Source organism: Camelus ferus, chromosome 25, assembly GCF_009834535.1.
Source record: "Camelus ferus isolate YT-003-E chromosome 25, BCGSAC_Cfer_1.0, whole genome shotgun sequence".
NCBI classification, from domain to species: domain Eukaryota; kingdom Metazoa; phylum Chordata; class Mammalia; order Artiodactyla; family Camelidae; genus Camelus; species Camelus ferus.
Window position 1 is genome coordinate 32,976,370 of NC_045720.1, and position 24,530 is coordinate 33,000,899.

The 24,530-nt window shown below is 37.8% G+C and overlaps 1 protein-coding gene across 1 annotated transcript in view; it reads right to left on the bottom strand.

The window, feature by feature from the left end:
• CPQ (carboxypeptidase Q) overlaps positions 1–24,530 on the bottom strand; it is a 389,854-nt gene that overhangs the window by 276,300 nt on the left and 89,024 nt on the right. The window contains 1 exon segment of the mRNA XM_032468179.1: positions 19,043–19,496. Within this exon segment, the coding sequence (XP_032324070.1) occupies positions 19,043–19,475 (433 nt within the window). The 5' untranslated portion in view covers positions 19,476–19,496.

The window sequence follows — 24,530 nt, forward strand, 5'->3', positions numbered from 1 at the left end:
TTACTGGTGACCTGAGTTCCTCACCTAATTCCTACCTGTCTTTTGGGGTTGGCTCCTCCTTCTGGAAACTGATAGATCAGCTCACAAAATAATTCCTGATCTATGAGTAAAATGACAGCCTGGCATCAAAAAATGTCATGTTACCTGAACACAGTCACCTGGACAAGCACTGTTCTCTCACCGTGGAAAGGTTATCAGTGTGGGCAGCACCCGAGTTCTCCATGTCCCTCTGACCTTAGTGAGCTGGGTGCTAATCTCTGAGAGAGCCCCCAAGTCTTGCCACCTTCCAGCCTTAGCTTATTCTCTCCTTCCCACCAGAGATGCCTAAAATATCTCTCAAGTCAGATGAATATCTGAGCTACAACTGAAGTTCAAGTTGTAAACTAGTAAAAGTTATGTTTAGATTGGAGCCAAATTCTAGAAGGCCTCCACTTGGCACCAACCCTGAAGTGTTTGGACACCTTCCTGTTGTCACTATGGGGAAGAGGGGAACATGGGAGGTTTCTGAGTAGGGGATGAACAAAATGAAATCAGTTTATTTTATAACTACATCTTTCTAACCTAACCCCCAGTACCAAACACAGTACCAAAATAATCACAGAGGAAGCCTCTCACTCTGAGTGAGGACCCAAATCACTGTCAACCTAAATGACAGACATTTTAGCTTTCTTGAAAACAGGTGTGTTGTTTCTTTTTTATAAAGAGAAGCAATAACGTATGGCCAGAAAACCAGATATCTGCTCAACTTGAGAAGAAAACCTTGACAAGGACTCGGCATTTTCTTGGATCAGCCTCTTGTCTCTCCGCCAGTCTAGCAGCAACACCATCCCTTTCTCTTATGTGACTGGTGCTGCACCAGCAATTCAGGATTTTACAAAAGATCAAGACCCATTCCTATTCTCAGAGACTCCATTACCTGAGGATCTCTTCTCACCACCTACTCCTTCCTCAACCTCATCAGTACTATTCCAGTTTTATGTTTGCACCTGAGATGTTCAAAACAGTCTAAGAGCAAAGATACTACCTCCAAATCACGCTAACATTTCGATCCCTCAAGCAATATTTTACAGCAATTACTTTCAAAGAGAGGTTCTTCATTATGCATGAGGCAAGAGACATGGACTAACCACATTTTTTTCAATAAGCAGCTATAAATTAATACATGCTGTGTGAATAGGCACATCATTTTTGAAGGTACTCTTAATCCTTTTAAAAATTAATGTAAATTAAAATGTAATTAAAGATGAATAGCTGGGAAACATATTTGCTATGGCATATAACCCAGTAAGGATGCCAAATCATCGTGAAAGCACACAAAGCTCTGAAAAGTTATGCTGCTGCTTTTTTTTCTGGAGGTGGAGGAAGGGTGTGAACAGGCAAATACCTATAAAAAAGCCATACTGGAATAAAGTATTGCTCCTAAAACCAAATACAGTCAGCCCTCCATATCCAGAGGTTCTGCACCTGTGGACTGAACCAACCTCAGATCAAAAATATTTGGAAAAAAGTGCCAGAAATTTCCAAAAAGCAAAGCTTGAATTTGCCACGTGCTGGCAACAAATTTACATAGCGTTTACATTGTATTGGATATTATAAGTAATCTAGAGCTAATTTAAAGTATATGAGAGGATGTATGTAGGTTATATGCAAATACTGTGTCATTTTATGTAATGGAATCCAGATTTTTATATCCGCTGAGGTTCCTGGAACCAATCATTCACGGATACCAAGGGACAACTGTATTGTTATATTAGAATATTGAAAATAACCCATTTGGTAAAAATGTAATATTTCTCTTTGAGTATTCCAAAGAGAATTGCCTCATAAGAATATATAGTCATATACGAAAATAATCATCTCCAAAGAAAAGGAATTATTGGGTTAATATCCCAACTATCAGAGTCACTATGTAAATTTCTAATAAATAATAAAGCCCATAAACAAATATTTGGTTTATATTCAAGTTCCTCCTTCTTTCCTCTTCCCCCAATTTATACAGTCACTCATGGGAAACTCCGATTTACGTAAAGTAAATAAGCACAAATATTGGATTTATTCCCCAAATATTTTCACATCCTAACCAGAAACACATTTGGATAAATATCTATAAACGCTGCAAGAAGTTAGTGGCCTTTGGCATATTTGAAAAGTTAAGCCAACAAGTCAGCAAATTATTTTAAATTGCTTACCGAGATGATTAGATCATAGGTTTAAATCACCTTGAACTAGAACTTCACTTATTAAAAAATGACAATAATATAGATAATTTTTTGCTTTCTATTACAATTCTATCTCATAAATTTAAATATCTGCACAACATACTGTACCAGTAAAACATTTTAGCATCTCTTACATTTTCTTGTCAATTTCATTTATTTTTATCCTGTATCTGAAAACAGTCATATTATCTACAATATTATTTTGATGGATTCTTAAAATACCCCAAAATTTATACATCTAATGAGGTTTTCTCCTTATTTTGTTCCAAGCAATATCCATAAGATTAGTGAAAACTAAAAATAATGATGTATCTATCCAATTAGAGTAGGTCAAGGGCCTCATGCTTGATCTATGTATTACCTACAAATTAGGCATAGTCACCATTCTTTCTATAATCAAGGTGAAATATTATTGTTTAAAATAAATGTCTATGAAATGCCAGAAAGAATGCCATACAGATAACATATTGCAGTTCAAATTTTAAGACCTGTGGAAAATAGATCTTAGATACAGTGAAATCCATTAGTTTTACAAAATTCCAAATGAAGATATCCAAAGATCCAGGGCGTTTTTTATTAGCTTAAATCTGGATGATTTCTGCAGTAACCCAAAGTTATTCAAACAGACTCTAAAAATGAGATGCAATTACAACTTTATTTGGAAATCAGCCTTCTTTTTTTCTTTTTTTTTTTAAATTTTTTGGGGGGAAGGGAAGGTAATTAGGTTTATTTCTTTATTTCTTTTTAATGGAGGTTCTGGCGATTGAACCCAGGACCTTGCGCATGCTAAGCACACGCTCTACCACTGAGCTATAACCTCCCTTCTGAAATCCAGCCTTCTTAAAGAAAATGGGATAACATTTTTCTATACTCCTATGGTAAGCTCTACTTGGTTTGTCATTTTAACATTTCTGGGTGCATTGCTTTCTGTTAAGTATTATAGAGGACCCAAAGATAAATAAGACAAGAGCCATGTCTTCAAAAATTTTACAGACTAGTTGGCAATTGCTTCAGTGTGAAAAAAGAGAATGAGATGGGAGAGAGAAAACATCACAGATCTGTATTCTATAGATATTTAATTCAGGAAAAAAAGAACTGAAGCAAAGATGACAAAATATTAAGATGCAAAGAGGTTGAAATATGTTCTATACAATCTCTACTTTTATATGGCTAACAAATTTTATGATTTATTAAAATGGGGAATAGGGGGCAGAGGAAATTAATATATGGCCAGAATAAAGAGAAAGACCAGCACCACTGTAGAAACTTAAGTCTCATTCTCTTTTTCCCTCCAGAGATAACGCTTATTATCTAGATGTGGTATTCAAACTATGCGTGGGTTTACACCTTCTCTACATATAAATCTATAGGCATAGCATTATTTGTCTGTTCTCTAACTTCATATAAATCGTGTGACACGTACCTATAATTCATCAACTCACTTTTGAAAGTTCAATAGTTTGTTAAACTAATTCAAGCTGATACATGCAATTCTAGTTCATCCATTTTTGCAACACATACTCCAGGAGCGCTCAGAGCTTCTGCTGCTCCATAGCATTTTGCTAGAGTCAAACTTCTAACATTTTATTAAACTTAAATAGTATCTCATGGTTATTATACATTCAATAAATATATAACTTGAGAGGGGGAGGAGTAGTGTGAGGCTCTAAGACATCACCAAGATACGAGAAGACAAACACACTGCTGAAGCCAGTATCTCCAGCTAAAATAGCAGCAGAATTCATTAAAGCTGTGCTAGGCTCATCCCCTCGTCTGTCCTGCCTCGTGCTGGTGATATCTGACTCCCCACTCTAAATCCCAGCTTGGTCCCATCCCCAGACTTCAGAACCCTGCTTGAAAGGGCTCTGGTGGTCACGCATATAAAATCCTACGACTGGCCCCATTGCCAGCTGTGACTCAGATCCAGCATATAGACCCATGTGGAGGGTCAAGTGCATCTCTGTTACCAGCCCCGTCCAGCCAGGTTTCATTCCTACCAAATCCTATTGTGGAGGACATACGAGAGAGTATCATCACGATGGAAATAAACCCTGTGCCAACCTAGTGAGGTCATGTGGTGCAACCAAAGTCATATGAGGGGGACAACTGAGAGGAGTCCCAAATTTCAGAAATCCATGGAAAACTCCCACATGGGGCAACCCACAATGGGGTGAGAGTCTGGCTTAGCAGTTCTTTTTTGTAAGTGAACTAGAAACACCAATCAATAACTGCACAGCAAGGAATCTGATGGTATCAGCTGTGTCATGTAGCTTAGCAAATATTACATATAGAAAAAAAACCCTATAAATATGATCTATCCAATAATGAAGGATTCAAATAACAAAATGCTACGTGCCAGGCACTGAATGCTTTATATGCATTATCTCACTTTGTCCTGACTCTAACTCTATGAGGTAAACTCTATTATTATCCCCATTTTGCAGAAAACACAACAGAGACTTTGGAAGGTTAAATAATTTGATAAAGGTCCCACTGCCAATTAGCAATTGAATCAGGAGACAACCTTAAAGGCAGGTTCTAAACAATTATACTATACTGTCATTAAAGAGAGGAGAAATGTTCACAACATATTTTAAATATATGTAAATATTCAAATGGAAAAAAACAAACAGTATGTATATAGACCAAAATGCTCATAGCTCTTGCTTTTGGGCGATAGGATTCCATGTGATTTTATATTCCCACTGTGCTTTTATTTTTCAAATTTCTACATTTGAAAAGAAATGCATTATTTTTAAAATCAGGAACATACTGTTTTAAAATACGGTATGGAACTTATACTTCTTGCTTGCACATCATTAGCTATTTAGTTTTTGTTCAGACCAGGTATATCGCCTGCAGCAATCACAGACGAGTGCTTAGTAAACGCTCTTCAGGATGAAAATGATGCATAAGTGCAGTCTGAGGGCAAATGTGCTTTTCCATGAACTGAGAGAGACAACCAAGAGTCTTCTCACAACGTCCTGAATGTTTTGTGGTAAATTCCCCCAAATTAAGGAGAGAAAATCCACTTGAAAGGTAAGGTTCAAGAGCAGCACAATATGGCAGCTGAATTTAAAAAAAAACACACATTTTGCAAATCATTCTGTTACTAAAAGCCACATTAGCTTTAAAGGCATTTGGATCATAGTAAGACTGACAGAGATAGATTGCAAAATGGTGGCATAAAGGAGGAGGTGAATTTATTTAGCAGTCAATGAGATTAACAGTTGCCTGTGAAGGTGAGGCTGGAAATTATTTCACTGATCCTGTATGATCAGAGTATGAGCTGTTGTTTGGTTTATTACATTTTTTTAAAAAATGAAAAGCTAGATATCTTACTAAAAAAGAACTCTCAGGAATTCTCATATCAAATGTAAATTATGCAACTGTTACTAATAACATTTATAAATATCAAAGAAACTGACCCCAAATAGTTCAGAGAAGTTTTATAACTTTGTCCTCGTCACATGATATAGTAGCAAAGATTAAAACTCAAAACTCTTCACTGCTAGTTCTCTATGCTTTACCAAGAGATACCAAATTAGGTTACCATCTAGTCTCCCTTCCCTTCTTTCCTCACCCTAGAAATAATTTCTGTCCTAAGAAAGGTTAACAATACATAAGATGACCTGAGCAAGGTTTTTACAGTCTACCTTTGTGCCTTTCCAGTCCTATCACCACCTGCTTACTTCTCTCCGCAAACCTGCTCCTCCAGGCATTAGATAAATACATCAGACACATTCACACACTCATGCCTTTGCTCTTCTTCTTTCGTGCCCTAAGAATATCTTTGCTTCCTATTTAGCCCCACTGAATCCTTCATCCTTCAATGTCATGTCTCCCTGAAGGTGTGTTCAACCCACACATGCAACTAATTCCCCTCTTCTCTCTGCTCCCGTCTTACCTACACCAGTGCTCTCTCCTTGTTTGACTCATCTGTGATCATGGCCACCTAACCTGTGCTGGGCATACAGTGGGTACCAATGCAATAACCAATTACTGAGCACCTGTCATATGAGAGGTGCTACCTCAGGAGCTGAAGAGACAGAGATTATAGGCAGCTTTTGTCTGAATCAAGTTGACAGTACATTGATTTGACAGAAAAGTAAATGTGAATCATTGTTACGGCAGTAAGAACAGAGAATTCAATAGTCTGTAGCATTTAACTAAGAAAATAAGAAATGCCACTTAGATGGGATAAGTGACCACCCTGGTCCATTGTTATCATTTTGTGGCATTTGGGGACATCCTATAAGAGGACATGAGTGCTTTCTATGGAATCAACCTCAAAAGGTCATTGTATTAAAAACTAACCCTATCATTCACTGTCTTCAGTCAACTTCCTTTCCCAGCCCTCTTCTTTCTCTTTGTGATATCATTATGGTTTTTCTATTAACTCAGACCTGAAAGCTTTGTACTCTTTGATTCCTCCCATTCTTCATCTCTCATACCCAAAATCTATTCATTGATCTCTATTTAATAATATTCATGTCTCCATTTCTGGAGCTATTTATCTAAACTATTAGTCCCTCAGATCTGAACTCTCTGTTATCTTTCTCCCGTCCCATCTATGTGTCACAGAGTCAAGAGAATGTTTTCTGAAAAATGTTTATCCAAAAATTCCCCTATTTATAAATGTGTACCAGTTCCCACGGCTTATAAATCTGATCTGGCCGTATCTTAGTTTCCACCACTATTCTGACATCATCTTCTGTCATCTATATTACCTTTCCTAAGGGCTCTATACTGACTTTATCATGTGTATGGAATAAAATAAAGACATGATCACCAACAAAATGTACTTCTCAAGGTCTTCTTGGAAAAATTCCTGTGGAAGGTGGTCACAAGGAAAATATAATAATTCTTGGGGGCTCAGTGGCAACTAACAAAGATTAAATACAATTTAACCAAGTTTTGACAGTTTCACCCTCACCTTTCTTCAAAAATGGTAGGCGGATGTTATCTGGTCCCAGTGGTTTATTTATCACCCACTTTGTCACATTGAGGATCCAATGCATTTACCAGTAGTTGATCTAAAACCCCTAAGCCATCTTCTTCTAAAGAAGACAAGTCTTAATGTTGCCTCAGAAAAATGATTCAATTTGATGATATAAAGTTCTGAAAGTTCATGGAAAATTACATGCAATTTTTTCAAGACAAAGAAAATCAAGAATGTAAAGAGTCCAAGGCCTTGGCCCATTGAGTGCCCCTGGAAAAATCAAAGTGCCTTCAGCTAATTGATATTATTGATGCACTTTCCAAACAGCCATCAAAATGGCCCTGAGTCTTTCAGTGCCATTTTCAATGTGAAATGCACCACAAATTTTTTTCTTTACTGCTATAAGAGTACAAAACATGTACTCACCTACTTGTTTCAAGTGACTATAATTCTAACAATGCAATGAGTCTGTCAAAGAGGACATTAACATACTAAGAAAAAGAAGTTCCAGTTAAGTCTAGAGCAATAACCTGACCTAGCTGCAAATACATCAGCCTTGGACTACTCGGCTGGTGAGGCTATGAACCAGAAACCAGGAAGTAGAAAACGAAAAAAGACAAAAAACAAAAAGACAGCGTCCAAAACAAAGAAGGAAAGGAAGCATGAAATGAAGGGAGTTAATAGAGAAAAAGGTAAAGATGGTTAGTAAAGAGCAGTACAGAGAAAGAAACACACAGGGAGAGGCAGAGCAAATGACAAAGAGAGATACAAAGAGAAAGAGAAATAAAGACAAAGAGGATCACAACTATTGAGAAGAAATATCTAAATTTCCCAGTTCTGTGTGATTAAGTTCAATACTAACTGTAGCCTTTTGATTATTGAACACATTTCTTAGATTCACCCACAACATCAGTTATCAAAAACCTATTTTAATTAACCAATGATATTTTCCACTAGAAAAAAGGAGTCAGAGATTTGCCAAAGGGAAGGAGGGGATGAAGTTTGAGCTGGAGAAGTGTGTTTATGAGAAAGGATACCTGGGTACTATCCACCCACATTACTTCATCATCACATCTCCAGGGAACATTATCCATACTTTTAGAATCTCAAAAGAAAACCTCACCCTGGGAGACCTTCCATAAAATTAAACATTAGGATTATCACTAATGTGATTTAAAGATCTGACTATACTAAATGCTACACAAAGCAAACAAAAAGAGACATCATCCCTGCCTCCAGAAGCTTTGAAACTTAGAAGAGAACAATGATGAAGATAATGTTACGTGAAAACTAAAAACATGTAAGTAAAAAAGTAAAGATTTACATTGTATAAACATAAATCTAAGTGAATGTCATAAGATTACGGGTGAAGAGGGAACTGGATAATGTTTAAAAAGTAAAAGTGGCTTCCTTTCCTCTTGAAGAAAATGACAAATTACACAAATACCTACGTTAACCTCATGACACATGGATAGGCAAATGGATTTTTGTTTTAATATCACATACAGAATGCTAGGTTGATTATATTCCTTAATTCATAGTATATCATCATCATTTGCCTATTCAAGGCAAATATCTCTGTTTTATTTGCTTGTTTTAAAATTTATTTATTCTCTTTTATCCTCATTGCTTATTATCCATTGCTCATTCTTACTTCCAACCCATGTCTTGGGAAGGCAAACATTCCAAGATATTTTTTGCTTACATGTTTCCTTGTAAAATGTGAAATATTATTCTGTGTACATGCAAAGCTGTATTTATATGTATGTAACTGTAGTATGTATGTCATTCTATTTTTTACTTTTTCTTACCCAGCTTTATATATGTAAGATCCATTCATGTTGCCATATATATATATATATATATGAATATATATGAATATTAGTCTGTTGCTTCCAACTTCTGTATAACATACCCTGAGAGGGCATCTACCACATTTTACGTGTCTACTGTCCCAGTGATGGACCTCCAGATGGACCCTACCCTCACAAATAAGGCTATAATAATCATCCTTGTATATGTATCCTTAGGGACCTATGTGATAATTTCTTCGGGAAACATAATAAGGAAGTGAATTCCTGGTTCATTGGGTATGAAAGTATATTTAAGTTGGCTAAATCTTATCAGTTTGCTCTCCAGAATGGTGGCACCGTGCTTCATGCTCACCAATCAGTGCGTAAGGGCTCCTCTGTCACCACAGCACCACGAAGGCATTCTGCATCTCTGCTGTAAAACGATCTCATTATTTTTAAAACTTGCATTGTTCTGATTACTGAGCTCAGATCTGTTTATACACTCGTCAGCTTTCAGGCTTCCTCTTCTTTAAACTGCTTATTCAGAGCCTTTGTCCATTTTTCTGTTTTCGGTTACTGCCTTTTTCTCATTGATTTCCAGTAGTTCATAGCCTATATATTAATCTCATAACAATTTTAAACAGTGTTAATATCTTCTCCCATTTTTCCATCTGCCTAACAGCTTTGTTCTGGTATCCTTCATCGAACAGAAATTCTTAATTCTGATGCAATCAAATTCAGTAATGTTTTCATCTTGTGGTTTGTGCTTTTTAAGTTGTGTTTGTGCCAGAGTGTGAAGACACAGGAGATAGATGTAGCAGCCCTATTTCTGAGGAAACAGCTAAGGGAAAAATAGATACATCTGCAAGATGTGGGCAGAAAGATCCACCATGAGGCCAGGTGAAGATGGAAGGCTACTGGGTAGGTGTGACTTGAAACAAGGCCTGCCACATATTATAAGCCGTGTTACCTTGGACAAAATGCTAAACCTCCTGGCACCTGCCACCTTAAAGTGTGAACAATACCTATCTCAAAAGACAATGTAAGTAAAAGAATCTGCACAATGACTAGCAGATAATAGAAGAGCTCTCAGTCAATGTGAGTTTCTCTGCCCTCTTCCTCCTCATTCCCAATCCTGACTTGATGCTGAGAGAGGGAATCTGCAACCTCTGCGATCAGATCCTTCAACGGATCCCATACTTCCAAACCCCAAGTGTTATCTATGGATACAGGCTCTCTAGAGCACTTCTTTCATACTGTAATTAGCTATCAGACAAGGATTAAACCCTGAAAAAAAAAAAAAAAAAAACAGTGAAAATGCAGTTTCCCTGACGAGACCAAAGGAGCAGAAGACGACAGGTGCAAATAACTAATTATCTGATGATGGGACCTTGTGCGAAAATTAGTTAGCACCTCACTAAGAAATGAATCAAAAGCACTGGCTGTAGAATGTCTTCCTTTGGTGGATGTGCTAAGAGTATGCAGGAAGCCTGTTTTAGGTTCCCATAAGGCGAATACAGTGGGATTTTGGAATAAGCTCAAGCTGTAGCTTTCCAGGCTTTCTGATCCATTTTGCTCCAGTTTTCCCAAAGAACAGACTGTAAACAACCTCATCATGATTGGATTTATGTTCATTTATCATCCTTTTTCCTACGTGCCTTCACTTCAGAGGCAAACCAAATTGTTATTACTATTATTTGGATATTATAGGGACATAAAAGACCTATGGAAATCACATAGGGCTAAAGGAAACTTGTCTGAGCATGAATAAGTTTTTAAATATCCTTTTTAAATATGTCATATTTATCACAGATCTACTCATCATATCTATAGCTATTTAATATGCATCTATTACATCACTAGGTGTTGTGCTAAAGGAGATACAAAGATAAGTAAGATGTAGCTTTTACTCTGGAAGAGGTCACAGTTTCTCAGAAGAGATAACCGTGTGAATATTCAACTATAGCATACTGTGGTCATTGTATCATACAGGCAAACAAAGTGGTATGAGAGTGGAGCTGAAAGAACAATTACATTTATTTAGGTTTGGGTTCAAGAAAGACTTCAGAGAAAAGATCCATTTTAAATGAGTCTTTAAAAATAAGTAGGAATTCTCCAAGCAGAGAAGGGCTAGGTTGGGCTGGGGTGGGGTGGGCTGGGACTAGGGTTCGGCTAGCAGAGCTCCAGGAAGCAGTTTTTAAGCCGAGGAGATATGAACAGGTCGAGGCAAGAGCAGTGAGGCCCATGAGGCTGGAATGTAAGGTGTGTGGCTAGGGAGAGACTAAATAGAAGCCTGGAAACACAGCCTGGGTCGCTTTTTGAAGGTCATAAGAATTTGAACTGTACTCCAAACAATGAAAAGACCTGAAGTAAGGGAGTGACATAATAAGATCCATATTTTACAAAGACAGTTGAAGCAGCAGCATGGAAATTGATGAAAACAAGACTGGAGTCAGGCAGATCAGTTAGGAGGCATTTCTAACACCTTAGGCAGGAGATGGTAGGTCCTGAACTGTGACTTGACAGTGAGGATGCACAAACTGAGTCATATGTGACACTGCAGTCTTGGTGACCAACTGAATGTTGGGATGAGATAAATGGAAAGGACTCATTCAACTCAACAAAGATTTCTCAAACTTTTCCGTGTATGAGACACTGCACTAAGAACCAGGGCAGAGTTTCTCAACTTCAGTACTGTTGGCATTTTGGAATGGATAACTACTTGACGTGGGGAAAAGTGAGGCCTATTCTGTACATTGTGGGATGTTTGGCAGTATTCCTGACCTCTGCCCACTCAAGGCAAGTAGCACCCCGTCTTAGTCATGATCATCAGAAATGTATCCGGACATTGCCAAATTTCCCCTGGGGAGCTATATTACTCCCAGCTGGGAACCACTGAAACTGGGATCTCTGATTATAAGAGGCTTACTATCTACTACGGAAATGCTTATGATATAAGCAAGTACAGGGTTCAGGAAAAGCAGAAAAAGGAGGAAGTCGTCAATACTCCTTTGGGGATGAGCAAGCATAGAAAAAAAATCTCTGTAGAAGAGGAGACATTTGAACTGAGTCCTTAAATCAGGGCATTTCCTGGCAGGAGACGAAACATGAAAGCAGGATACCATATCAGATATTGCCAGAATTGGGAGGCTCTGAGCATGAGCACCTGCGTGGATGGCAATGTCATTAACCAAGATGGGAGACACAGGAGAGACAAGAGGCTGAGTTCGTGGGGCTTGCAGGACATCCAGTTCTTGGAAATGCAGACAGGAAGTCTTCTTCCAGCTCTCCATAGACAGCTCACAGAGCCCAAACCCTGACACAGAAACAAACGAATACACACTGCAATACTCAAGTCTAGAACTGGAAAGTTAAAAAAAATTACCTCTGGTTATATAAGGAATCCGCCCCATGGCATCTGGCGAGGAGAACCCTGCTCTCATGACCTCTAGCTTCGCTGATCCCTTGCGGAGTCTCAGAAAAAATCAGTCTTCCTAATCTGGACGAGACCCTACAGATTCATATTTCAGCCATTTCTCATTTTACAGGTGACAAAACTGAGGCCCGCAGAGATTAAATGACTGGCCCAAAGTCACACAACTAGTAGGTGGTTAACCCAAGGACACAACACGGGCTTCCTGGGAGATGAGCTCTGCCCCACATAACCTGTACCTAGAGGTTCCTTTCTGCAGACCGCACACTGTCTCCTGTGGGGATGTTTCCACACCTGATCCAGCCTAACTCTCCAGTCTCCTCAGAGCCTAAAATAGTCCAGTTGCCAGACAACTGTTTATCTACTTTGAATGAGGAATGGGGTGAGAGTGAGTCTTGGAACATCACAATAGATTCCAGTGAGTGAAGTTCACTCCCCCTGGGTTTTGAAGGCCCCAGGAGCCATCAGTAACTTGGCTCAGTTTTGCCAGGCAGATAGCCAGGGAAGAGCAGGCCCAGCTACAGAACAAGAAAAGAGGATAAGAAAGAAACAGGAATGAGAAAAAATGACCAAAATAAGGTGCTGACACCAGTATATTCTGCCATCACAGTACGGGTATCAGCAGCTTTTGAGACAGATCTGCTTCAGCCAAATGGCTAAAAAGGGAAATCTTACAAGTGAAAATTACATTAAAATATTTGTATGTGAGGCAATATAGTCTAGTGACTAAAAGCACATACTCTGGAGTTTGACAATTGTTCGTGCCTGAACTTGGCCTCTTACGAGTTGTGTAACCCTGGGCAAATTACCTAACCTCTTATAGTCTGGTTTTCTTATCTATTAAAAAAAAAAAAGGTAGACCTTGTAAGACAGTTAGGAGGGCTTAAAAAGGAAAAAAAATACACACACATACACACACACAGGCATGCGCACACGCACACATATATATATAGTGTCTAACACTGATAACAAGAGGCAATTAAACAAAACTCCTGGTTGATAATATAGAACCCAAGCTGAGGGGTCCCTAATACCTCAGAGGACTCTACCACTGATTCATGCAGCCTCAAAGGGATCAAAACTAGCCATACCACTGGTACTTCCAGAATGGAGGAGTGAGAAACTTGGCAGATCTTCCCCGCTATGAAACATTAAACTGGGAAAATTATTTTTAAAAATCATTTAAAGTCTCTCAAAATTGTCCTAAGGGCACACAGCAAATGGAGAAACACTCATTCAAGAAATTATACTAAACTAAGTTAGAATAATGAGAGTCTGTAGGATTTGGGCCATGACCTGCTTCCTTCTCCCATACCTAACTCCATGTTACAAAAACTTTATTATGGCCACTCCACTCCAAGAGGACTGAGTCCCCATTCCTCTACCCAGATCCTATTTGTATGGTAGAAACCCCACCCCAGGTATAGCTATGAGAAAACTGGAATCCTGAAACTGCTGTCTTAGCTCATTCATAGGAAGAAGTCTCATGCTGGGAAAAGCAAGCTGAGAAGAACAGTAGCTGCCACCTTCCCCTTCTAGCACCTGCTAGGGATATCACTCTGGGAGGAACAGGCCACAAACACTGTGTCTAGCTCCCGAGAACTCCCAGGGAAGCAGCAAGCCAGGAGGATGAAGAGCTTTGCAGCTCCTCCCCAGGACAGTGACTTTATTTGGAGCAGAACACTGAGAATTCCATGCCTGAGGTACTGCTGAAAACAATGGAGAGCTTGGTTGAGGGCAAGTAAGGGATGCTTCATGGTAGTGCTAGAAATAAGCAAAACGGCAGAGCAATCAGAAGTTTCACAAAAAGACCCAGAGGGAAAAAAGCAACTAAGAAAAGCTCTCCTTGGACCACAATAAACCCTGGGTGTTGAAAAAACCATGCACATGTTCCTACTCAGGAACAATCAAAACTGGACAATGGTCAGACTGAAAACATTTCCCAAGCTGCATCCAGATCAGTCAACAAAGGGCAGAAGCCTCACTGGCACAAAAGGCTTAAGCACAGCCTCTAACCAAACACTGGCTGAAAAATAAGCCATTCTGCCATAGGGGGAAATATTATTAAGCGAGGCCTAATAATAAAATCACATGCAACCCAGCAGGCTGGACGACTATGTACATGCCCAAGACCGTGCCCTCCCAAAACTGATCGGAGGGGGTACTTCCGAGCTACGAGGCCCTGGCTGAATTTGGGGCAAAAACATAAATTCATTAAGTTTAAATAACAACCCTCAAGCACATAAACATCCAACAGTAAAGGGTAAAAATACAACCGACTAAGGGCACCTAAGCACAGCCTTTGACCAATAAATGGCTTGTGCATATTTCGGGGTGACACCTAGAAGGCCAGACTAACGGAAAAACAGGAAAAACAAAAGCACTAAGAATAGGGCCATCAGGATCTGTACACTGTGGGAGAAAAAGACTTCACAAAGTTCGCACACCCAAGTCATTAAACACACAAAGGACAAAACAAAAACCACCTCAACTTCCAGGGGGCCGTGGAGAAGAAGGGAGAAGAATCAGCATTCAGAGTTGCTAGAACATATTATTTAAAGTCAGTTTTCAACAACAACAACAAAATATAAGACATGAAAAGAAATAGAAAAGCATGACCAATACACAGGGGGAAAAAAAAGCAGGCAATAGAAACTGCCCTGAGGGGGCCCAGCTGTAGGACATATCAGACAAAGACTTTGAAGCAGCTATTATAAACATGTTCAAGGAACAAAGGAAACCATACTTAAAGAATTAAAGGAAGGTATGATGACAACGTCTCATCAAATAGAGAATACTGATAAAGAGAAATTATAGAAAAGACCAAGTGGAGATTCTGGAGTTGAAAAGTAAAATAACTGAAAAAAAAAAATCAATAGAAGGGCTAAGTACTATATTTAAGCAAACAGAAGAAAAAATTAATGAACTTAATGATAGATTGATACAGATTATGCAATCTGAAGAACAGAGAGGGGAAAGAGGGGGAGGAAAATGAGCAGAGCCTCAGAGAACTGTGGGACACCATTAAGTGCACCAACATACTCATAATGGAAGTATCAGAAGGAGAAGAGAGCAAAAAAGGGGTAGAAAATATATTCATAGAAAAACATAGGTGAAACTTCCCAAACTGATGAAAAACATTTATCTACACTTAAAGCTCAACAACCTTTAAGCAAGATAAAAGCAAAGAGATCCCCATCTAGATACATGAAAATCAAAATGTTGAAAACCAAAAATAAAGATTAAAAAAATCTTGAAATCAGTAAGAGCAAAATGACTTGTCACATAACAGGCATTCCTTTTTTATTGTGCTTTGCTGATACTGCATTTTTTACAAATTGAAGGCTTGTGGCAATCTTGAGTCAAGCATGTCTTTTGGCATCATTTTTCCAACAGCATTATTTTTTGATTAAGGTATGTACATTGTTTTTTTAGACATACTGATATTGCACATTTAACAGACTACATTATACTGTAAATATAACTTTTATAGGCACTGGGAAACCAAAAAAATTCATGTGACTCACTTTATTGCAATATTCACTTTATTGCAATGGTCTGGAACTGAACCACACTATTTCCAAGGTATGCCTGTACAAGGGAATTCCAATAATGTTAACAGCTGCCTTCTCATCAGAGACCATGGAGGTCAGGGGACAATGGAATGACAAATTCAAAGTGTTGAAATAAAAAAAAACTGTGAATCAAAAATCTTATATCCAGTAAAACTGTGTTTCACAAATGAAGATTAATTGAAGAAATAAAGATGGATGAAAGCTTAAGAGTATTTTCTGCTAGCAGACTTGCTTTGAAAAACAAACAAACAACAAAGAACTAACAAGAGTTCTTCAGGCAGAAACCAAATGACACTGAACAGTAATTTGGATCCCTAGCCTCACAAAAATAAAAACAACTATAAGTGAATACTATCAATAACTGTATGCCAAAAACATTCCATAATCTATATAAAAGTAAGTCCCTAGAAAGACACAAACTACTAAAACTGACTCAAAAAATTGAAAATCTGAAGAGATCTATAAGAAGGAAAAATATTGAAGTAATAATGAACAATCTTCCCACAAAGAAATTTCCAGAACCAGATGGCTTCACTGTTGAATTCAACAAAAATTTAATACCAATCTTTCACAAACTCTTCCAAAAAATAGAATTCAGGATAATACTTTTCAATTTATTCTTTTAGGACAGAATTACCCTGATATCAAACCAGACAAAGACAAAGACACACACACACACACACACACACACACACACACACACAAGAACTACAGACCAATATCCCTTATGAATATGCATGTAAAACTGTTCAACAATATACTAGCAAACTGAACTCAGTAACAGTAACATATAAAAAGATTATCCACTATATCCAAGTGGGATTTATCCCAGGAATGCAAAGTTGGTTTAACATCTGAAAATCAATTAACGAAATACACCTAACTCAGTGGGGAAAGAATAGTCTTTTCAACAGATGATGCTGAGACTGCTAAATGATCACAGCAAAAGAACAAAGTTGGACTCCTACCTCACAACTAAAATTATCTTACAGACCTAAATTTAAGAGTTAAAATTATCAAACTCTCAGAAGAAAATACAGGAATAAATCTTTGTGAAATTGGTTTAGGCAATGATTTTTAGATATATAACATAAAAAGCACAAACAACAGAAAAAAATTAGATAAACTGTGCTAAATCAAAATTAAAGACTTTTCTATATCAAATATTAAATCACAAGGATAAGAGACTTACATCCAGAACACATGAAGAGCTTTTACAATTAAAGAATAAAAATTCAAATACCACAATTAAAAATTGGGCAAAGAATTTGAATATGTATTTCTCCAAGGAAGATATACAAACAGCAAATAAGAACATGAAAGTGTGCTAAACATCTTTAGTCATTAGAGAAATGGAAATGAAAACCAAAATGAGTATCACTTCATACCCACTAAGACAGCTATAACCAAAAAGACCTGTAACAACTGTTGACAAGTATGTGTAAAACTTAGAATTTATCAGTGAAAATGTAAAATGGCGCAGTCACTTTGGAAACAGTTTGGCAGTTCCTCCAAAAGTGAAATACAGGATTATTGTATAATCAAGCAATCTACTCTTCGGTATATACCCAAAAGAAATGAAAATACATGTATATACAAAAATTTATGCATAAATGTTTATAGCAACAATATTCATAATAGCCAACAGATAGGTAAATAATGTCCAACAACTGATTAATGGATAAATAAAATGTGGTATATCCATAAAACGGAAAGTTATTCAACAATCAAAACAAATTAAGTACTGATACATGCTACAACATGGATGAACCTAAAAAACATTATGCTACATGAAAGAAGCCAGTCACAGACCATAACACAGTGTATTATCATTTAATTCACATGAAATATCCAGGATAGGTAAATCCATAAAGACAGAAAGCAAATAAGTGGTTGCCTAAGGCTTAGGAGGGTGGCAGGAAAGGGATGGAGAGTAACTGCTAAAAAGTATAAAATTTCTTTTTGGGGTGATGAAGTGTAGATTTTGGTGGTAGTTGCACAATTCTGTGACTATGTTAAAAACTTCAGAATTGTATGTTTTAAATGGGTGAACATTAGGGTACATGAATTATATCTCAATAAAGATGTTTCTCAAAAGCTTACTATCTTCTCCTCTGCTGGGTGTTTATCTTGGCATCAGAGAAGGTTGAAAATTTCCATAAACTTTTTAGAGAGGGTCACTGGTATTTTTTATAAACTACAGTTGACCCTTGAACAATGCAGGTTAACTGCGCAGGTCCACTTACATGTGGGTTTTTTTAATAGTAAATACAACAGTACTACATACACAGTCCACAGTTGGTTGAATCTGCAGATACAGAAGCTTACAGGTATAGAAGAACCAAACTGTATATATGGAGGATTGACTATAAGTTCTATGCAGATTTTCAGCTGTATGGAGGGTTGGTGCCCCATCCCTTTTCTTGTTCAAGGGTCAACTGTAGTTCCTTTGCCAAGGGAAAAGAGTTCATGAATAGTCCAGCACCGACTCACAGCTCACTGTTGACCGGTTGTAAATCTCTGATCTAAGTAAGCACTTACACCATCTGATGAAGCTGAGCCAGAGTGCTGATAAGTAGAAACAACTCCACCCTGGATAACTCCTTGCATTAGAGGCCTCAGGTTCTATAAAAATAATTAACTTAAATCAATTCAGTGTACAAGGCTTTGTTCCGTATTAATTCTAAGAAATTCTGTACATTGAGGCCCCTTGGAAGAAGTCATAGTTTTTGTTTCCTATGTACACATATATCTCTATTTTCTACAGGATGATACTAATGTTATACTAGACAGAAATTATTAAGTGACAGGGCTCAGAAGTCTCATGGACCAATAGCTGTAGATTCTTCATTTCAAGAAGTGACACTGTACAGCCTTCTTTCAGAAAAGAGAGAGGAAAAAAGGAAGAAAAAGGAATATAAGAGTAAAGAACTCATTAAGCCAATGGAATGGGAAATGATTATATCTTCCTTTTTATCACCCAAATTATAATGTGAATCATGCACCCTATAATCAGTTATGTCACATGGCATTAGTTTTATAAAGAACATAGCAAATTGACTTGAAAAGACAAACATTACCTTCTGGGGGTGTCCCAATGCTGCTGCCAAGGCCCAAAATAGCCATCTTGTGAATTCTCGGCTCCAGCATCACAGCAGATTCTTCTCCCCTTTCCCAGTGGGGTATTTTGACAGGCTCCAGGTGGACATTCTCCAGCCCATCTTCCTGCAGGTTTTGGTGCATGATTTGGATGGCTTTTTCTAGGCTCTTGGAGCCACTTGGTCTGGGTCCAACAGTATCAACCAGAAGTGCCAATCGCTCATAGGATCTGTTCTGGGCTTTACCATAAACAGCAAGGTTGATGATTGCTTTAGCAACATCTCCATAACAGGCAATTTCTTCTTTTATTTCTTGAAAAGTCCTCTGACAGATATCATTCTTATATATAGCTTTCCCAGAGTTCAAGGATAAAAGGTGAACGACACCAACGAATAAGAAGAGAAGGAACTTCATTTTTTCCAGTTGGTTCTCTTCCTAAAATAATATATGTAAGTAAGAAATATGCTTTAGGGGAAAAAAATTTCACAGCTATCTGCCCATAACCCAGGGACTGCTTTTCAAACAGGATTCCCCTTCCCTTCTCAACTGTTGCTCAATTTGCATCATTAAATTCAGGCATCAGGAATGAAGAATTAAAGAGGCAATGATTGATTGCCTTATTGATAAGGTAGCATTTATTAAAACCACAGAATCACATGTTACTTAGCAATCCAGTTTAATATATGCTAAAAGATTAAAATAAGAAGATAACTAGGAAAGAGAGGAAGAAATAGTGGTAGCAGTGACAGGGCTTGGGCAGTTAGTTGCTACCCCTTCCTCTAAATAGGGTACGCTCCAAATGGGTTTCAGAGTTCCTTCTACGTCATAGGCTCTCTCCTCTTTGCCTATTGAACTCATTCTGTGAGGCTCTTTCAGACATCATCTGTTATTGGTGCTCTCCCTAATCCCATCCCCTCCACATTTAATCCTCACAGCAACTCTATGAGATCGTTTCCTCGGTTTTAGAATTGAGGATCCTGGGGTAATGAGAGATTAAGTAACTTGCCAAGGACACCAAAGGCTTTCCAGCTCTCGAGGCCACCCGTAAACAGTGCTTCTCAGAGTATGGTTTGTGTACCAATGGCAGTCCACACTGCTTTTCACTAGTTCACAAAAGATAAATACAAAGATGAATACAAAGATTAAGAGTAAACATAGCCAGTGCTGTGCCAATAGTCTACTGTGGTTATTTCAATTGAAATTAAAATAAATATGCAGTTTCTCAGTCATATTAGCTGCATTTCAAATGCTTAATAGCCACATGTGGCTAATGGCTACTGTCTTGCACAGCACAGACAGAACACTTCTGTCATCATAGAAAGTTCTACTGCATAGCACTGGCTTAGATACCTTTATAAGTAACTGACAGAATAACTGTACATTTGTCAAATCTAATGACAAAAAAATGGTGCTTCTCTTTGTAGACCTCTTATTTTATGTTTCTAATTCACTGCTGTTATATTTATGCAAAATTCTCAGTCTGCAACAAACCCTAAATTTAGAAAACTGGCCTTTCACTACAAATAATTTTAAAAGCACAGATATAAACTACTACATTCATAAGGATAAATTCCAAATTCAGGCAGCATTTAAGGTCTTTCAAAATATGGTTCCAACAAACATTTCGACCTCATCTCTCCACCTCCCCCTCTATAGAGCACACATTTCTTACTCTCATTTTCTCTCTCTCATGTGCATACAAACATACACCCCTAAGTTTCTAGAAACTGAGCACTTGAAATGTGGCTAGTCTTAACTGAGATGTTTTGTACTTATAAAATATATACCTGCTTTGATCTTTAAAATCAAATGCTTCACACTTAAGTATGAAAACAACAACATAAATATTTCAGACATATTGGATTAAATAAAATATATTATTATTAAACTCACCTATTTCTTTTTATTTTTTAATGTGGCTACTAGAAATTTTTAACTTACATATTTACATTTACATTGGACAGTAATGTTCTAGCTGCATTGAACTTGACCCTGTTCTTCAAATACCCAGGCCCTTTCCTAACTCTAGGTCTCTACATTTGTTCATTCTCTTTTATTGCAGGGCCCTTCTCTTCATCCTACTCCCCTTCTGGCAAAGGTCTCCATTCCTTCTTTAATGAGAATGCGTTAAAAATCGCCTCTTCTGTGGAGCCTCACCACACAACACCGCAGAGTTACGTGCACCACTTTCTGTGCTTCTACCATAATTAACTATATTATCAACTAATGTATTTGTTTATAAATCTGTCTCTCCTGCTCTCAAAGTCAAGTAGGATAAATTACTCATCACTGTGCCTATATGCACTCAATATCTTTCTATGGAGGAATGAATAAGCCTTTAATCTCTCTAGGTCTTAGCTTTCCCCGACTAGGAGCAATACATGTCTTCCCTTCTTCACAAAGAAAGCATAGGAATAAAAACTGGCAGTATTTTAAATATTTTGAAAAATTATGAAAACTATACATCGCTGCTGCTTTCTGTTTTATTGTAACTACAGCTGACCCTTGAACAATATGGGTTTGAACTGCCCAGGTCCACTTCTATGCAGATTTTTTCCCCATAAATCCTACAGCACTATAAGGTCCGCGGTTAGCTGAATCCATGGCTATGGAACCACGGATATGGAGGGCCAACTATGAGACTGTAGCATCTGCAGGGGGTCTTGGAACCAATACCCCTCCTTGTTCAAGGGTCAACTCTATTTATATGCATAGGGTTTTCGTTTCTACAGTAACTATACTGATGCTTGTTTTTGAAAGCTAAATTCTATGAAGCAATCAAAATATTTCACCAGATTTCAATTTACTCTTGAAAGTACATTTTTCCAGTGTGTTGTTGGGGTGAAAAAAGAAAAAGAAAGGTTAATAAGCCATCTATTAATTAACACTAACCTCAAGTACCTACTTCTCATTAAAAATTCTCTAAGCATTATGCAAACACTAGTTAACGATTTCACAATATATTTCTTGTGATGGATTAGAATCATATAATGACAACTGTGGGGATACGGGAGATCTTAGGGATCCCTAGTCCATACCCTTGTTCGGTAGAAAGTTAATCAAGGCCTGTCTTGCAATGATACCCAGGCAGCAGACAAACCAGCAACTACAATCAACCAGGTAAGCGGACCAAGTAACGCATACTTCCTGAAGGATTAAGGATGGTTTTCTTATAGGAAACTATGTGCATTTGCGTATGGTAGAAATTCAATGAAGGATATCCAAATGCAGCCTGAGAGGCAAATACCTACAATAAATATATGTGCTGATAGACTCTGCATAGAGTAGCACTGGAACAAAGAGAAGAACAAAGGACATCATGAAAAGCTACAGAGGATACATGACATTTCAAGACAGTCTCAAGCAATGGCCCCACAGTCAGAAAAGAGTGAAGGGTACCCCTCGCAGAGGGCCACCAGGACATTATCTGCAGGTCACATCCTGGTTAAAAGAGAAGTTCAGGAAATAACAGTGCCTGAGTCTATCATTTTTACACCTTTCTGCTTATATGTCAGCTGAATTAACATACAACGCACCATTTTGATAATAATACTTAACGGTTCTTAACATGGTCAGTTAAATTAATTTTGACACTAAAAAATGATATAATTACTTTAAAACCAAAACTGGTATCTGGGAGTATTGTTCTAAGTACCTTAACTACACTGTTCCTTCAAATCCCACAAATGCAATAAATGCTTATTTTTAAAAGTAGGCTAATTTAAAATGGGATGGCTTGTTACCTTTTGACGGATCAGTTTTTCTCTTGAGTATAAAGTTTACTAAGATTGAAGGCACAAAACAATGAATTACATGAGAAATTACCTAGAACACTTGACATAAGTAAACACTAAATATATGTTAGTTGACTCTAAACCTGGTTTTCCCTGGAACATAATCTGAAAATAACTGATGTAATTCTTGGCTAGAATGCATAATTATATACCTCTCTAACAGAGCACTACAAGAATCTTTTATTATTATTGTTTTTAGAAAGGTACCCTAGCCCAACTAAGATGTTTTCATTAATAACTAGTAGAAAATAATAATTATTACTAACAGTCTACATTTGGAGAGGTAACAAAAATGGAACAAGATACTGCTGTATCACTTAAGAAAAAAACTTAAGATATAATATGTAATTTAAAAACACAGAGACTACAATCTGACACACAATTTGTATATTCCTATCAAGAAACAGAGGATTATAATAAATATTAAAATAGTGAAATATACAGACAAAGTAACACTAAAAACAAAAAGCCAATAATCAAGGACAATTTGAAGAAATTCTCTCCTAATTCACAGGGTTAGGGTCACCATACAACAAAAAACTTCATTCTAGACCTGAAGTCAATCCAAATGAGAACCGTGATCACCACCAGTTTATCTGCATGAAAGAACTAAAACATTCACCCTCCTCAGTGTGAAAAGACATAGGCCAAAAGGAGAAATATTTTGGTGTATAAGATGAGAAGGGTTTGGATAACATAAATACAGATTTACTCACCAAATCTTTTCACACTAGTACCAGGGGATAGGATAGCCCTAGTAGCTCAGAGCTAATTTTAGAAAAATCAACATGTACAGTTTTACACAGTAGGTGATAAACATGTAAATAGTTTACCTAAGAAAAAGAGAGGACTAGATAAAATCGTGAATGATACAGTCACTGGAGCTGAATTCTTATATCAAACACAAAACCTTGGCACCACACTGACCTAAGTAAAGTTTCCTATGGGATCACCAGGAGGGTTTGCTGATCTGAAAACCTGTTAATCTGCCCTAGCTCAGAAGTAGAAATGTCCCTCTGCAGTCATTTCAGTCAAATGATATTAAGCAAGTCAAGCCATAAGAGAATTCTTCTATAGTGTGCAAAGGGAACAAATAATTTTATGGTGATCCACAAAGACAAACAGTATTACTCATCTCAAACATTTCCCCTTTATAATTGTAAATGGTGTTTTGTTTGGGGTCATAACTTCATTTCTCCAGTCATTTAACAAAAATTTATTAAGCACCTCACTTACTAAGCACCGAAGACACAAATGTATACGGTAATATCCACACCTTCAAAGAACTACCAAGTATAATGGAGAGACAAACAACGTGAACCCCTGCACCTGAGGCAGTTACCAGGTGCTGTGAAACAGAGTGGAGGAGGGGATTGGCAGGCGTGCCCCCAGGGGCATGTGAGGGAGGTGGGGGCGGCACTGAGGAACACGCAACCCAGCGGAAGAAACCAACCGTCCAGAGACAGAGGGGCCTCACAAAACACGCGCCGCAGAGAAGACGGCAAGGAGCTGGGTGACAAGCAGGGGGAAACGGTGGAAGATGCTGCGGTCATAGGAATTATTCCCCAAGGTCTGACTAAAAAGGTCTACTGTGTGACGCTTCGACGTATATGAAACAGAAACACCCCCGCCCAGGGCGCTGTAACAGGGGACATAATGAACAGCTCCCATTCGT